We start from the raw sequence: 16964 nt of genomic DNA on the forward strand, positions 1-16964 counted from the left end.
TTATTACAGCATGGATAGTAATATCACATGGTTCATGGATCCTTGGATTAAAGCAAAGATGTTTGAAATATGACGAAGCTTGGGCTTGATATTTTACTATTCTTTTCATTATCTGTTTCTGGTTCCTTTAATTGACCTTTAATTTCTATAAATAATAGATGTTCAAATTTGTAAGAAAATATAGATGCAAAAATGTGACATGATCTATATCTTTTAGGTAGCAATTTTGATGTTGCAAATCATTGGAGCCTAGCAAACTGGTTATATTAGGACTTCTTTTGGTGACTTACGTGATTAAAAGTTCAATTTTTAACGACTATGCTTCCAAGGACCTTGTTTAAGTTGATTTTTTTAAAACTACCTATGAACTCTTACTGCACACGCCTATGGGTGTTATGCTGTTGATTTTCATATGTTTTTTTTTAATTACAGCATGGATAGTAATATCACATGGTTCATCGATCCTTGGATTAAAGCAAACATGTTTGAAATTGATGGTGCTTGGGCTTGATATTTTAGTATTCTTTTCCTTATCTGTTTCTGGTTCATTTGATTGACCTTTAATTTCTATAAATTACGGGTGTTCAATTATGTAAGAAATTATGGATGAAAATATGTGATATGATCTACATCATTTAGGTAGCAATTTCTGATGTTGTAAATCATTGGAGCATAGCAAGCTGGTTATATCAGGACTTCTTTTGGTGATTTACGTGATTAGAAGTTCAATTTTTAACAGCTGTGCTTTCAAGGACCTTGTTTAACTTGATTTTTTTTAAACTGCCTATGTGCTCTTACTGCACACGACTGTGGGTGTTACGCTGTTAATTTTCATATGTTTTTTTTTAATTACAGCATGGATAGTAATATCACATGGTTTATGGATCCTTGGAATAAAGCAAACATGTTTGAAATTTGATGCAGCTTGGGCTTGATATTTTAGTATTCTTTTCTTTATCTGTTTCTGGTTCATTTGATTGAGCTTTAATTTCTATAAATTACGGATGTTCAATTTTAGAAGAAAAGATGGATGCCAAAATGAGATGGTTTTTAGCGGTGGCTTAAGTAGATATGAGTAAAATTGGTTGTAAATACTATAGTTGCATCATGTTTCATGTCTACGTATGTATGAGTGTATAATTATGGATCTTGGATGTCGTAGAGACTCGTTTTAAAATTTAACTAATAATACATAGTTTTACAGAAACAAATTATGTTACTGTTCGAAATTTTGCTAAATAATGCGAGAGTACTAATGTAATATATGAAGGTAAAATATTTTACGTTTTTTAGCTGACTTATAGCATTTATGAAGGATTTTTTTCTGTTAATAATTTCTAGTGTTTATAATAATAAGTAATTGTTATCAGGAATTGCATTGGTTTATTTTATAATCGGAAGGCCAATTTTTTAACTCATTCTTTTCTATGGAGCATGTTATAACCGATGTCAGGCTCTTTGTTGTTTACTTGAATTGCGCAGAACATTTTGTTGTTCTGCTAATGATTTCCTTTGTTTCTAGTTTCTTAAATTACAACGGGGTTAGTAATATCACACGGTGCATGGATGCTTGGATTAAAGCGAATCATACCAAATATGTTGCATTTTGCTGATTGATTTATTTTATTTATGCTGTTTTTTTATTGTGGCTCATGTGGTTGAATTTGTACTCTATATACTATGCATATTCAATTTTGTTAGAAAACTTCATACCTAAATGAAGTAGGCTTTTTTCTAGTGGTTAATAGAAAACTTTATTAATACGGGAGTCATTGCAACGGCAGCTTGGTTATTGATGGCAACGTTTTCATTGTTTAATCATTCTTGGAACATGATGTTGTGTGTGTCCAGAGCTTCGGATTGTTGGCTGTTTTTGCAATTATAGTCAAATGATAATGTGTATTTTGTATCAAGATTTATAGTTGAATGTTTCCTGACAGGCAAGAACCTGCTCTGATTTTCACATGCTGAACAACATTTTAATGGGGAAAAAGGTAAGCAGTGTTTTGTGTTAACAAAGTTTTGATTCTTTTTATTTCTAATAACTTGTATTGTGTTTTTTAACAGAAATTAGTGAAGACGCGATGTTCTCCATGCTACATCAACGAGATGATAACCCACTTGCAAGAAATTAATGCCGATGCGAAGCTAGCTGAGATTGATTCTATTGGGTTTGGCTTTGTGAAGCAGATTCCTCGCTGGGCAATCAAGCAGACGATAATGATTCAACTGGCCAGGGCTTATGATGTGGAGACAAACACAGTTATAGTGGATGTCGGGGACATCCTAGTTAGTGCTGAGTTAATAGGAAAGGCGTTAGGGATACCCTCCAATGGTCAGCTCCTTATCTTTAATTGTGAATTTGTTGTCATATATTTTTCTGTGGGTTTTGCTCTTAGGAATGGTTAAATTTATTCTATTTGCTTGTTTCAATATGAAATGTAGGGGTTGACATTCCGAAAATAGAAAAAAGAATCCGGCTCACCGGGAAATCAAAGAGCAATTTAAAAAGAAGACAACCACTCAGCTGCGCGACTTCGTTTATGCCTGCCCTATGGAGACAGAAGCGGATAGGATAAATTTTAGAAGGTACTTCATATTGGTGGTCTTAAAGACATTCTTGTGTCCAACTAGCCAACAAACAATTTCTTCATGGCACATTCCTCCAATTTTGGATGTCTCAGATCCAAGCAAATTTAACTGGGCACAGAAGACATTCAAGTGGCTCGGGAAGGCAATTGAAACACACCAAAATAAGAAGCTTGAAACTTGTGGTGGCTGCATGTTTGCCCTAATGGTAAGTTTACTTGTTCATTTACTTATTTAGCCCACTTGCGGTAGTGCTAAACTAAGAAACCGTACAATTTTTCCATCCAGCTCTTGTACTTTCAGCAGCTAAGACATGGTCCACTAGAGCGCTGTCGAGAACCAGAGCCATGGTTGACTGCTTGGACTACATCAGAACTTGAAAAAAAGGCAAGCAATGTAAATTGATGAGGTACTAGGATGGATGATATATTCTCTATTATAATATAATCCACCTAAGACATTTATAATTTTCTACCTTGGGTTTTCGGATGAGTGTTTCGTAAGCTCAGTTGACCCTTTGATGCTAGGGTCCCATCGGAAAAAGGGCAAAATTTCGAGAGGATCCAAAATTGTGAACCAGGAAGAAGGGGGAGAATACGCAAGTAAAAAAATGAGCAGAAAGAAAGAATGCAGGAGTAAAGCGGATGAAAAGGTAATATGTCTGTTGAAATTTAAAGCACGTGCAACATTAAAGTCATAGGCGGTTAGATTAGATTATAACTTCTAGTGTTTATTTTTAATTGCACAACTAGAGTCATGCTCCTATAGAATTTGGATGTTTTATAGGTTCCACATTAGTGTATTTGTTAGTCAAACTAATTGAAGTTGGTATATGGAATTCTCGCTTAATGTACACAGGAATGCAAGGAGGCATCTGTTAAAAATGTGGACTATAAGAAACCAGCTGAAACGCCATCAAGGACATGTGAATCAAAACTTCCTGGAAGCCCTATAGCGCCACCGGGGGTGAGTTCATCTTGGTGTCTACATGTGTTGGCATCATGAATTAATTACTCTAATCTACTATTGATGGTGTTGGGGTTTGATGTCGATTATGGGTTTACGTTGTGTTAGATGTGTTCGATGTTTATGTGTAATTTTATTTGGCTTGGGTGTTGACCTAGTGAGATTCAGGTTGTTATAGGAATCAACATAGCCGTTTTAAAAGTTGAATTTTCTATTGTGGTCATGCATTTGTATGCGAGTATATAACATAGCTGTTTCTTTCTAAAAGCATGATAATTTGGTGTATATTCCATTTTCAGGAAAGCAAGATAGGCACTCGAAGAAAGCTGCCCGTCATCAGACCCAAATTCGGTAAAGGCAGCCGTACAACACGTGTTTTCGGGACACGCAAGGAGAGGAGTGCAGTTGTTTCTAACTCCGACGACGACGACCACGTGCCAGATGTTCGTCCAAAGCGCCGTTTATTTGATCACAACTCTAGCCTGACAAGTGAGCACCTAAATCAGGATGTCGAACAGTTTGATGGGCCGTAATTTGATCCAATTACACCTTTCACAGCACTTGGGCAAGTAACTGATTATGATTTTGACAGGTAAGCTCTATCAATTTACATCTGTTGTAGATATGTAATGGAGGTATCTTGATTTACGTGTGACTTACATTCGAGTGCTAACTAACTTGCGTTACTTTGTTGCTTTCGATGCAGAGAGTATGATTTGAGGTTTCGAGTGCTAACTAATTTTATTATTGTTAATATAGTTATTATTTTTCTAGTAAAAAAACCTTACTAGTGAGTTTTAATTCATAAACTATCATCGTAAGAGGATAAGGAAGACATGGTCAGAGGTTGGATTCTGAACTTTTCCCTCAACAAAGAGGAGCTATTGGCAACCTATGAAGGTAGGCCATATCTTTGGTTGTTGAGGAAGGATCTATTTACATGAAAAGCACGTGGTTGGGTTAACAGCAACGTAAGTGCTTAATCTCGATGTTTTAGTTTCACTTATTGCATTCTTCGTACAATTTATATCATGATTTTCAATTTTGCACCGCAGATCATTCAATGGATGTGTTACGCATTCAATGATGCACAGTCCGAGAAATTCAAACGTGATTTCTACTGTGTCTGTCTGGGTATATTGGTATGAATAATATATTATTTTCCCAACTTATTGTTGACACTTTATAAATGACTGATCCTCTGACAACAGGAAACAGTCATAAAACCGCACAACCTCGAATCATTCCACAACGGGCCAGTTGCGGTGTATGAGGGCTTGGGTCTAAACTTTGGAGAGGATTCCAGATTCTTTAACAAAGTGGATGCAGCAAAAAGAAATGGGTGAGACATTGATGTATTTTACATGTTGCATGATACAGCATATTTAGACGAGAATGTAGTTGTCCGTGTCAATTACTCTGCATAGTTTGCTAGGTGTTTGTTGCATATGTAGCACAATTCTTGATGTTTTTTCTTGATCGACCTGTTGAGTAGTACTTGTTGAATAGAAGCCATCATAATTAGGCTGGGGGATGTATCGCCTATTGTTGCTCGTAGATTGGGATGATTGTTTCACTTATGTCGGATTTGATCTATTTGTGCTTCATGGTAATCCATACGGTTAATCTTTGACGATGTTGTGATGCGTGAATTTTTGTGACAATGGTTTATTCCAATGTGTTCAAGAGGAAGCAGTATCATAATATAACATAATGGATGTAGTATCATAAACAATCTAGGTATTGTCAAAGGAGTTTAACAGCAACATGAATCCACCAAGTCCTTGCTTAGCAATCTGCTGAGCGGAAGCCTCCGAATCTTGATTTGCAGCAGATTCTACAGGATTATCCTGAAACAAACAAGCTCAATCAAAACCAACTCACTATCGACATAATAAAAACCGTTGTAAAAGTAAAGTTTAACTTTAATTCCTATACATATCCTGCGTAAACTCTTCTGCTTTCTCTGTATGGATTTCTGATTGATTTATCCAACTCATATCCTAGCTTTTGCCTTTTGGACGACCCTTAGTGGTTACCTTTGATGGGGCCTGAATGTCCTCTGTGCCGAAAATGGTTGAAGGGTCAGTGACGATGCTATTGTGTGTAGTAGCGACAGTGTTATTCTGCATCCTGCCACAGTAATCTACTAGCTTGGCCCTTGCATCCTCCAGAACATTATGCAGCATGTCTGCCTCATCATCACAGTCCACGAATTCCTGCGCAACGTTGTAGAAATGTGCACACAACCCTCTGAATATGTTGTGGCTTTCATTTGAACATCTAACGTCGTGGCTACTCTTAATGTAGGTGTTCTTGCGCTTTATGTTCTTGCTCCAACGAGGTAAAACATAGCAGGAAGGCATCTCATTAACTTTGTAAGATGAAAGTACTACAAGACAGTGGCAACATAATATACCTACACTCTCAAACAAGTTGCAATCACATCGAACTTCGTGAGTCGAACGATCAAAATAGACGTCAAACGTAACATTTCGGTGTCGTCTTATAGACTAGTATTTCCTCTTCCACTTTTACCCTAGCCGAGTCGCCCTGTTCATCCACGGCATGAATAGTACAATCAGCCTTCTTGCCAAACTCCGTTTTGACATCCCTAAACATCTCGTTGGTATACTCTTTTTGAAATCGTCTCTCGATGGCTGATCTAGTTGAACATGGGATTAGACCTCTCGAGTCTGCAGTATCGTCCTCTAGTTCCTTCTGCTCCTTCGTTCCTAGGACATTGTCTAACTCGTGGACGAACTGGACCAAACTATTCTTACAATTTAAGTATCCACCAAAGAATGAATGCATACCCTTACTCCTCTGCGTACTCCTCATGTAAGTCCAGAATTGACCCTTGAAAAAGATAGGCACCCACATGTGTCGGTCCTCAAACAGATCTAAAAAAGAAACAAACCCACCAAAAACAAAACCATGCATAAGAACGTTTTTCCAGAACAGAATACAAGAACAAAACAACATCTAAGCACTTCTGGCACATGATTTTCCTAAAAAGACACAAACCTAATAGCCATCTGTTGTGATGTAAGTTGAACTCATCAATGAACTCAGCCCAATGATCCTCGAAATCCTCAACCGACTTAGAGTTCCATATAATGTGATTCAACTCAGCATTCAACTCTTTGAACCTAGAATAACCTCCAAGCTTGTTGTGTATCTTTTTTGTTATATGCCATATGCACCACCAGTGTCGTGTATTGGGCAGGACCTTGTTAATTGTACCAAACATAGACTTGCATTGGTCTGTGATGATGTCCTTCGGTGCCGTTCCCATGCACTCCAGCCATTGTGTGAATACCCACTCAAAACTCGAGATCTCTTCACTGCCTAGCAGAGCGCAGCCTAGCAAAGTAGACTTACCATGGTGGTTCATACCAATGAAAGCAGCAAACGGCAATCCATGCCTAAAGGACGAACAACTATATTTAGAAATATGAAACTAATAAAAAATAATAAAATAATTAAACAACGTGAATTTAAATACATTTTACCAGTTCGTGTTGTATGTGGTATCAAATGAGACCACATCTCCGTAGTATTCATAAGATGCCCTACACCTTGCATCAACCCAAACTGCACTCATAAACTTGTTATCCTCATTTAAATTCACTGTGTAAAAGTAGTTCGGATTCAACTCCTTCATTCGCATGAAGTAATTCAGCATCTCCTTGACATATGTGTTGACATTTGTGGATCGGAGTGTTGATGAAATATAATTCCTGACGTCCTTCTCTGAGAAGTCCAAGTTCGAAGGCCCACCAATTTCATTGGCTAATGCAAGAAAGGTCTTGTTAGGTCAAATGCCCGCCTCATCATTAACCTCAATGATACACTTCGCATGCATTGTTAACTCCCTATTCTCATGGTAGTGCACCGCCTTCTTAGTTGAACATGGGTGCGAGTGATTTAGTTCAACCTTCAATAAGACCCAATCATGCTTTTCCCTATCGAACTTTGCATATATTCTTGCTCTGCATCCCACATCTGCAATTGTGTTCTTTCATATGGGTGCCTTGACACGAGACCCCTAGAAACCCTCCCGATTGCAATGGATAGATTGGTTGATCGGTTGCTTTGTCATCCTGTCAAAATTTGTGGTCCGTATCTTACTTATGAAACCAACTTTTTTTGCATAGATCGCATAAAAATCCTAGGCCAACTTCAAATACTCAAACCGCATCCCAACTCTTGGTATTTCATTGTCAGCAAGGCAACTATGGTCTGGTAACTGCAAATTAGTCCAAAATAGACATCATTTGAGGCACACGGCGATTAATGGTCTATTCAAAAATGCGATTAACAAAAAATAACAATAAAATAGAGTCCGAACCTCATCAACAAGTTCCGTGTCATCACATCCCAACTGAGTAATTTTCGTACATTTTATGGCCTACAATAAAATATACACAACATAAATAGATACTATAATAAAATATCGACTAAATAGATTTTATTAATACTATATTCAAAAATATGATATTAACATTTATTAATATGCATGAATTAAACGAATTCAGAACAATGAAATTATACTCATACAAAGTGGCACCAAACCAGTTAGTATTGTATTAATTATTTATATAGAGAATGCATAAATCCACCATATATCAAGTATCACTACACAAACTAAAATAGAGTCTTCTACTATCATGTAAAAAGTCTCGTTATTAGCTCCTATAATTTTCTTCCATATTTATCTTTATGAAAATCAACAGCATAACACCCACGAGCGTGTGCAGTAAGAGTACATAGGCAGTTTAAAAAAAATCAAGTTAAACAAGGTCCTTGGAAGCATAGGTGTTAAAAATTGAACTTCTAATCACGTAAGTCACCAAAAGAAGTCCTAATATAACCAGCTTGCTAGGCTCCAATGATTTGCAACATCAAAAATTGCTACCTAAATGATGTAGATCATGTCACATTTTTGCATCCATATTTTCTTACAAAATTGAACATCTGTAATTTATATAAATTAAAGGTCAATCAAATGAACCAGAAACAGATAAGAAAAAGAATACTAAAATATCAAGCCCAGGCTCCATTAAATTTCAAACATGTTTGCTTTAATCCAAGGATCCATGAACCATGTGATATTACTATCCATGCTGTGATTAAAAAAAAATATATGAAAATCAACAACATAACACCTACAATCGATTGCAGTAAGAGTACATAGGCAGTTTAAAAAGAATCAAGTTAAACAAGGTCCTTGGAAGCATAGCTGTTAAAAATTGAAGTTCTAATCACGTAAGTCACCAGAAGAAGTCCTAATATAACCAGCTTGCTAGGCTCCAATGATTTGCAACATCAGAAATTGCTACCTAAATGATGTAGATCATGTCTCATTTTTTCATCCATATTTTCTTACAAAATGGATTAACAATGTTGATCTTTTAATAACCATCTAATTTATATGAAAATAAACATATGTCTGAAATAAACAAGATACATTGTTTACCTTGTCCAAATGTTCACTTTTTCCGTTGAACGAATTGAGCATGTTGTCGATCGAATGCGTAGTAATGTCGCTGGTGAAAGAATCTGGCACAAGACAACTCGGTTCAACGGAATTCTCCTCCATTAAATTGGCTATGAGAGGTCACGTACTTATGAAACGGGAGCCGCAACTCTTCCGTGTATTACACCGGATCAGTCGGTGACAACGAGGCTGCAATGGTGGAGGACTTGGGTTGCAGGGGCTGCACAGTGCGTCTTCACGGAGACCTGGGGCAGGCTGCATGGTGCGCTAGTTGTGGAGTGTGGTGAAAAAAAAAATTTCACCACTTGTTGGACTGACCGGACGTCAGAATAGGGGGAGGCAGCTTTAGCAGTGAGTGACTGGGGAAGACTGGCTTCGTTATTGGTATAGGTATAACTGTTCTTTATCCAAAAAGATGACTTTTTAAATTTAAAAAAATGGTTGTTATTCTAATTAAATTAATTACATCATTAAATAAACTTAAGAGTAAATTACATTTGTAACCCCATTGTTCATATTGTTCACTAGAATTGTTGTTCACCTATACTTTTCCATTATGAAAACATCCATATCCTTAAAGGACCAAAGATACTTTTTTCCACCCTAAAATATTAATCAAACAACTCCCATACTATTTCGTATTATGAAAACATTCATGTCCTTAAGGTTATGTTTGGTTGGAAGAAAAGAAATAGAAAAAAAAAGAGTATATTTTTAATTTTTTAGATGTGTTTAATTGAAAAAAAAAAATATTATAAAAAATTAATTTTATCCTTATATTATAAAATATACTAAAAAAATAAAAGAATAATATTAAAAGTAAAAGAGAAAAAATTAGTTTTTTTTTTTTCATTTTTTTCCAATAATAAAAAGAAATTTGTAAATCTCACCAACTTTTTTTCATTTATTTTTTTTCTCTCTTCAATTAAATAATAAAAAATAATTATTTTTCTTTTTTTTTTTTCTCTTCAAACAAAATAGCATAAAGGATCCAAAGATACTTTTTTCACCTTAAAATTAGGAGTGAGCACGGGTCGGTTTTGTTCGAGTTCAAAATAAAATTAAAACCGTACCAATTAATATATAATCGGATCGCACCTTGAAACATGGGGTCCAAGGTCTTAATTCTAGCACTCTTCCTACTATGCTAACATTGCTGTTATTACTTATTATCGGTGAGGCTAAAAATTATATATATAGTATAATTGTTGACAATATTCAAAATAGTATAATCAAGTTTGCATTAGTATTTTCGTTAAGAGCTCTAAATATATTTATATAGTTTTACTTATATATTATAAGAATATGAAAAAAGTTGATATAAATTTCTTTCTAAATACCTTTATTTATAACAGTATATAAATCTATAACAATATATAAAGGAAATAGAAAAATTTGGTGTCTAATTTCTACTTTTTCATCTTTACGTTATTAATAGAGAATAACTGATATAATCTTTTATTTAAAAAAAATAAAAAAATTAAATTATCAATTAACTTGTTTTTTTATTTCTATTGCAGTTACTATTTTATTTCACGCATAACTTCCAATCACATCATCTTCTTTCTTATTCCATTATCTTTTTTTAGGTTTTTGTCTACTTTTATTAATTTTTTTATTTCTCTGTATTTTTTTTATTTATTAAATTAATTATGTATTACTTTTATGACGGACCCAAAAAAATTTAGTTGTGGGGACAAAAAATATAATAAAATTTAGGTATAAATATATATTTTTTTGTTTTTCACGATATCCAATAAGTTAAGAACTAATCTGTCATGATTTTGAGTTTCATTTAAGAGTGTCAATGAGTTACTACACACACGAAATAAAATTTGAACTCCCAACACTTGTTTAAGCGAACGATTAAACTAATCACTTGACCAACTCAAATTTATTTAAACATATTTAAAATTTTAAATTAGAACTATCTATACATATTGATAAGCATTAGAAACATACACACAATCACTTATTATAATATTTAAAATAATAAAAAGATAATTTCACTTAGTATAATAAAAAAATAATTTATAATAACTTTTTTTATTTTTAACATGACTAAATATTATTTTTCTATATATGTTCTTAAACAATTATTTTACATTTTATTATCTCATATTTAATTATAAAATTTATTTATTATAGTTTTTATGGTATAAATAAATCTTTTATCCAAAATAATTACTATAATCAAGACCATTTTAATAATAAATATTAATAGAGTATATTAATATATAAATAATATATTTTTTATGTTAAATATTTTTTAAAAAATCACTAATAATTTAAGTTGTATTTAATTAGAAAACTAAATTTTAATTTAATTATCAATTAATTAACTAATATAATAAAATTAATTATCACTATTTTTTGAGTTTATTTATTTTTTATTTTTTATTTTTATACTAAATCAAATTTAACAATATAATTATTATTAAATGTTAAGTTTAACAAAATATTTTTTTAACATAAAACACAAAAAAATATTTATATTTTATTTTGAATAAATATAATATAATAAAAGATAATATATATATATAGAGAGAGAGATTAAACCCTAAACCCTAAACCATTATATATATATATATATATATATATATATATATATATATATATATATATATGGTATGCCCCCAGGCTTTTATTTGTTTGGTCTCTGATGAGCGGATAATTTGTATACTTTTTGGCATTGTTTTTAGTATGTTTTTGATATGATATAGTTAGTTTTTAGTATATTTTTATTAGTTTTTAATTAAAATTCACTTTTCTGGACTTTACTATGAGTTTGTGTGTTTTTCTGTGATTTCAGGTATTTTCTGGCTGAAATTGAGGGACCTGAGCAAAAATCTGATTTTGAGACTCAAAAGGACTGCAGATGCTGTTGGATTCTGACCTCCCTGCACTCGAAGCGGATTTTCTGGAGCTACAGAAGTCCAATTGGCGCGCTCTCAACGGCGTTGGAAAGTAGACATCCTGGGCTTTCCAGCAATATATAATAGTCCATACTTTGCCCAAGATTTGATGGCCCAAACCGGCGTTCAAAGTCACCTCAAGGAATCCCAGCGTTAAACGCTGGAACTGGCACCCAAATGGGAGTTAAACGCCCAAACTGGCACCAAAGCTGGCGTTTAACTCCAAGAAGAGTCTCTACACGAAATTGCTTCATTGCTCAGCCCAAGCACACACCAAGTGGGCCCGGAAGAGGATTTTTATGTCATTTACTCATTTCTGTACACCCTAGGCTACTAGTTTCTTATAAGTAGGACCTTTTACTATTGTATAGAAATCTTTTGATCACTTTTAGATCTCTAGATCATCTTTGGACATTTTAGTTCTTAGATCATTGGGAGGCTGGCCATTCGGCCATGCCTAGACCTTATGCTTATGTATTTTCAACGGTGGAGTTTCTACACACCATAGATTAAGGTGTGGAGCTCTGCTGTACCTCGAGTATTAATGCAATTACTATTGTTCTTTCATTCAAATTCCGCTTGTTCTTTATCCAAGATATCACTTGTTCTTCAACATGATGAAGGTGATGATTGACGCCCATCACCATTCTCACTCATGAACAAAGTGACTGACAACCACTCTTGTTCTACAAGCATTTGAGGCTTGGTGAATATCTCTTGGATTCCTGATTGCACGATGCATGGTTGATCGCCTGACAACCGAGTGCTCGCCTGACAAACGAGCCAACCATTCCGTGAGATCAGAGTCTTCGTGGTATAGGCAAGAACTGATGGCAGCATTCAAGAGAATCCGGAAGGTCTAACCTTGTCTGTGGTATTCTGAGTAGGATTCAATGATTGAATGACTGTGACGTGCTTCAAACCTGTAACCTACTGGGCGTTAGTGACAGACGCAAAAGAGTTATTCTATTCCGGTAGGGGAGGGAACCATACCGGTGATTGGCAGCACTGTGACAGAGTGTGTGCATTAGCTTTCACTGCGAGGATGGGAGGTAGCTGCTGACAACAGTGAGACCCTATACGAGCTTGCCATGGAAAGGAGTAAGAAGGGTTGGATGAAGACAGTAGGAAAGCAGAGAGACGGAAGGGAAGGCATCTTCATGCGCTTATCTGAAGTTCCTACCAATGAATTACATAAGTATCACTATCTTTATCTTTTATGTTATTTTCGTTCATCACCATATATATCTGAGTTTGCCTGACTAAGATTTACAAGATGACCATAGCTTGCTTCAATACTAACAATCTCCGTGGGATCGACCCTTACTCACGTAAGGTTTATTACTTGGACGACCCAGTGCACTTGCTGGTTAGTTGTGCGAAGTTGTGTAATGCCATGGTATTGAGCGCACCAAGTTTTTGGAGCCATTACCAGGGATTATGAGAGTTGTGAAAAAGTATAGTTCACAATTTCGCGCACCAAGTTTTTGGCGCCGTTGCCGGGGATTGTTCAAGTTTTGAGCAAGCTTTGGTAACAATGCCTGGGATTGTTCTAGTTTGGACAACTGACGGTTCATCTTGTTGCTTAGATTAGGTATTTTTTTTTTCGAAATTCTTGAAGATGAATTCTAGAGTTTCATGATGATTTGTTGAAATCTGGCTGGCTGAGAAGCCATGTCTAATCTGATTGGACCGAGGTTTCAACTTATCACCACAAGAGCTTGTTGATTTCGTATCAATCTTGCTTTTGGAGCAGTGATTTGCTAAGGCTTGGCTGACCTTTGGTCATGTCTAGTGTTTTGGACCGAAGCTTTCTTTGGAAGCTTGGCTGGCTGTGAAGCCATGTCTAATTCCTGGACCGGAGTCTTAGACTAGCATTGCACTGATTCCTGGAATTCTCATTAAGAATTTTGATACCTTCTTTTTCCACTTAATTTTCGAAAAAACACAAAAAAAATTAAAAAAATAAAAAATCATCATAAAATTCAAAAATATTTCTTGTTTGAGTCTAGTGTCTCATCCTAAGTTTGGTGTCAATTGCATGCATTCATATGTCTTAGTGATCTTCAAGACGTTCTTGATGATTCATTTGCTCTGATCTTTGAATTCTATTGACTTGAGTATTTTGTGTGTCTCATATGCATTTTCAGTTCATTAGTGTCAGTAGTATACAAACTGCTAAGTTTGGTGTCTTGCATGCATTGTTATTTGATTCTTGTTGCATTTTAATTATTAAAAAAATCCAAAAATATTTTTAATTTGTGTCTTTTCAAGTCAATGATACAAGGGATTGAAGATTCAGAACACACTGCAGATGAATTATACAGAAAAAGCTGAGCATTCAAAAATGCCCAGTGAAGAAGGCAGACTGGCGTTTAAACGCCAGCCAGGGCACCTGGTTGGGCGTTAAACGCCAGAATGTATACCATTCTGGGCGTTTAACGCCAGGATGGTGCTAGGGGGAAGATTTTGTTTTCAAATCAATTTTTTTGCAAGTTTTTCAAAATCAAATCTTTTTCAAATCAAATCTTTTCACTCAAATGTTTTCAAAATTAATTTCTTTCCTTTCAAAGATACTTACTAACAATTAATGATTTGATTGAACATTTTTTGCCTTTTCTGTTAAGGAAGGTTTTATGTTTGAATCATATCTTTTCTTGTTAGGCAAAGTCACTAATTTTCCAAATCAAATCTTTTAAAATAATTTTCAAAACATATCTTTTAAAATGGTTTTCAAATCATATCTTCTCAATCACATCTTTTTAAGACAATAACCTTTCAATCATATTTTTTTTATCATATCTTTTTCAAATTAGTTTTCAATCAAATCTTTTTAGTTTCTAATTTTAAAATCTTTTTCAAAAATCACTTGATTTCTCTTCCACTTTCAATTTTCGAAAATTATCAATCAAATTTTCAAAATGTTTTCAAAATCTTTTAATTGAATTTTCGAAAATCCTCTTCCCTCCTTCTCACATCCTTCTATTTATGGAGTACCACTCCTTCTAAATGCACAATTCGAACCTTATCTAATCAAAGTTCGAATTCTTCTTCCCCTTCTTCTTTCTATTTCTCTTTTCCTCTGACATTTCAAGGAATCTCTATACTGTGACATAGAGGATTCCACATTTTCTTTTTCTCTTCTCTTTCATATGAGCAGGAGCAGAGACAAAGGCATTCTTGTTGAAGCTGATCCTGAATCCGAAAGGACCTTGAAGAGAAAGCTAAGAGAAGCCAAAGCACAACTCTCTTTAGAGGACCTGACCGAATTCTTCAAAGAAGAAGAACCCATGGCAGCCGAAAACAACAACAATGCCAACAATGCAAGGAAGGTGCTGGGTGACTTTACTGCACCTACTCCCGACTTCTATGGGAGAAGCATCTCTATCCCTGCCATTGGAGCAAACAACTTTGAGCTTAAGCCTCAATTAGTTTCTCTAATGCAACAGAATTGCAAGTTCCATGGACTTCCAATGGAAGATCCTCATCAGTTTTTAGCTGAATTCTTGCAAATCTGTGACACAGTCAAGACTAATGGGGTTAACCCTGAGGTCTATAGACTGATGCTATTCCCTTTTGCTGTAAGAGACAGAGCTAGAATATGGTTGGATTCTCAACCTAAAGAAAGCCTGGACTCTTGGGAAAAGCTAGTCAATGCCTTCTTGGCAAAGTTCTTTCCACCACAAAGATGGAGTAAGCTTAGAGTGGAAGTCCAAACCTTCAGACAGAAGGATGGAGAATCCCTCTATGAAGCTTGGGAAAGATACAAACAATTAATCAGAAAATGTCCTTCTGACATGCTTTCTGAATGGAGCATCATAGGTATTTTCTATGATGGTCTCTCTGAACTATCCAAGATGTCTTTGGATAGCTCTGCTGGAGGATCTCTTCATCTGAAGAAGACGCCTGCAGAAGCTCAAGAATTGATTGAAATGGTTGCAAATAACCAATTCATGTACACTTCTGAAAGGAATCCTGTGAACAATGGGACTAGTCAGAAGAGAGGAGTTCTTGAGATTGACACTCTGAATGCCATATTGGCTCAGAATAAGATATTGACTCAACAAGTCAATTTGATTTCTCAAAGTCTGTCTGGAATGCAAAATGCACCAAACAGTACTAAGGATGCTTCATCTGAGGAAGAAGCTTATGATCCTGAGAACCCTTCCATGGAAGAGGTGAATTACCTAGGAGAACCCTATAGAAATACCTACAATTCTTCATGGAGAAATCACCCAAATCTCTCATGGAAGAATCAAGAGAGACCTCAACAAGGTTTGAATAACAATAATGGTGGAAGAAACAGAATTGGCAATAACAAGCCTTTTCCATCATCTTCTCAGCAACAGACAGAGAATTCTAAGCAGAATACCTCTGACTTAACAACAATGGTCTCTGATCTAATCAAAACCACTCAAAGTTTCATGAATGAAACAAGGTCCTCCATCAGAAATTTGGAAGGACAAGTGGGACAGTTGAGCAAGAAAATTACTGAACTCCCTCCTAGTACTCTCCCAAGTAATACAGAAGAAAATCCAAAAGGAGAGTGCAAAGCCATAACCATGGCCGAATATGGAGAGGAAAGAAAGGAGGTGGACGCCACTGAGGAAGACCTCAATGGGCGTGCACCAACCTCCTTTGAGTTCCCCAATGAGGAACCATGGGAATCTGAGGCTCAAAATGAGACCATAGAGATTCCATTGGACTTACTTCTGCCTTTCATGAGCTCTGATGAGTATTCTTCCTCTGAAGAGGATGAGTATGTCACTGAAGAGCAAGTTGCTAAATACCTTGGAGCAATCATGAAGCTAAATGACAAGTTATTTGGAAATGAGACTTGGGAAGATGAATCTCCCTTGCTCACCAAAGAACTGGATGACTTGTCTAGGCAGAAATTACCTCAAAAGAGACAGGATCCTGGGAAGTTTTCTATACCTTGTACCATAGGCACCATGACCTTCAAGAAGGCCTTGTGTGACTTAGGGTCAAGT

The 16964-nt window shown here is 35.3% G+C and overlaps 1 protein-coding gene and 1 non-coding gene across 2 annotated transcripts; both read right to left on the reverse strand.

Moving 5' to 3' along the window:
- Positions 1-5291: 5291 nt before the first annotated feature.
- Positions 5292-7222, reverse strand: LOC130939885 (protein FAR1-RELATED SEQUENCE 5-like). Its single transcript, XM_057867953.1, has 5 exons — positions 7071-7222; positions 6583-6983; positions 6048-6458; positions 5595-5947; positions 5292-5405 (listed from the first exon to the last, which is right to left on the reverse strand). Exons 1-5 carry the CDS (start codon positions 7220-7222, stop codon positions 5292-5294), a joined length of 1431 nt encoding a protein of 476 aa, XP_057723936.1.
- An 8446-nt stretch (positions 7223-15668) lies between these two features.
- Positions 15669-15776, reverse strand: LOC130942845 (small nucleolar RNA R71). Its single transcript, XR_009071393.1, has one exon. It is a non-coding gene; the product is annotated as a small nucleolar RNA R71 (small nucleolar RNA).
- Between the last annotated feature and the right edge of the window lie 1188 nt (positions 15777-16964).

Source organism: Arachis stenosperma, chromosome 7 (genome assembly GCF_014773155.1).
Source record: "Arachis stenosperma cultivar V10309 chromosome 7, arast.V10309.gnm1.PFL2, whole genome shotgun sequence".
Taxonomy (NCBI): Eukaryota; Viridiplantae; Streptophyta; class Magnoliopsida; order Fabales; family Fabaceae; genus Arachis; species Arachis stenosperma.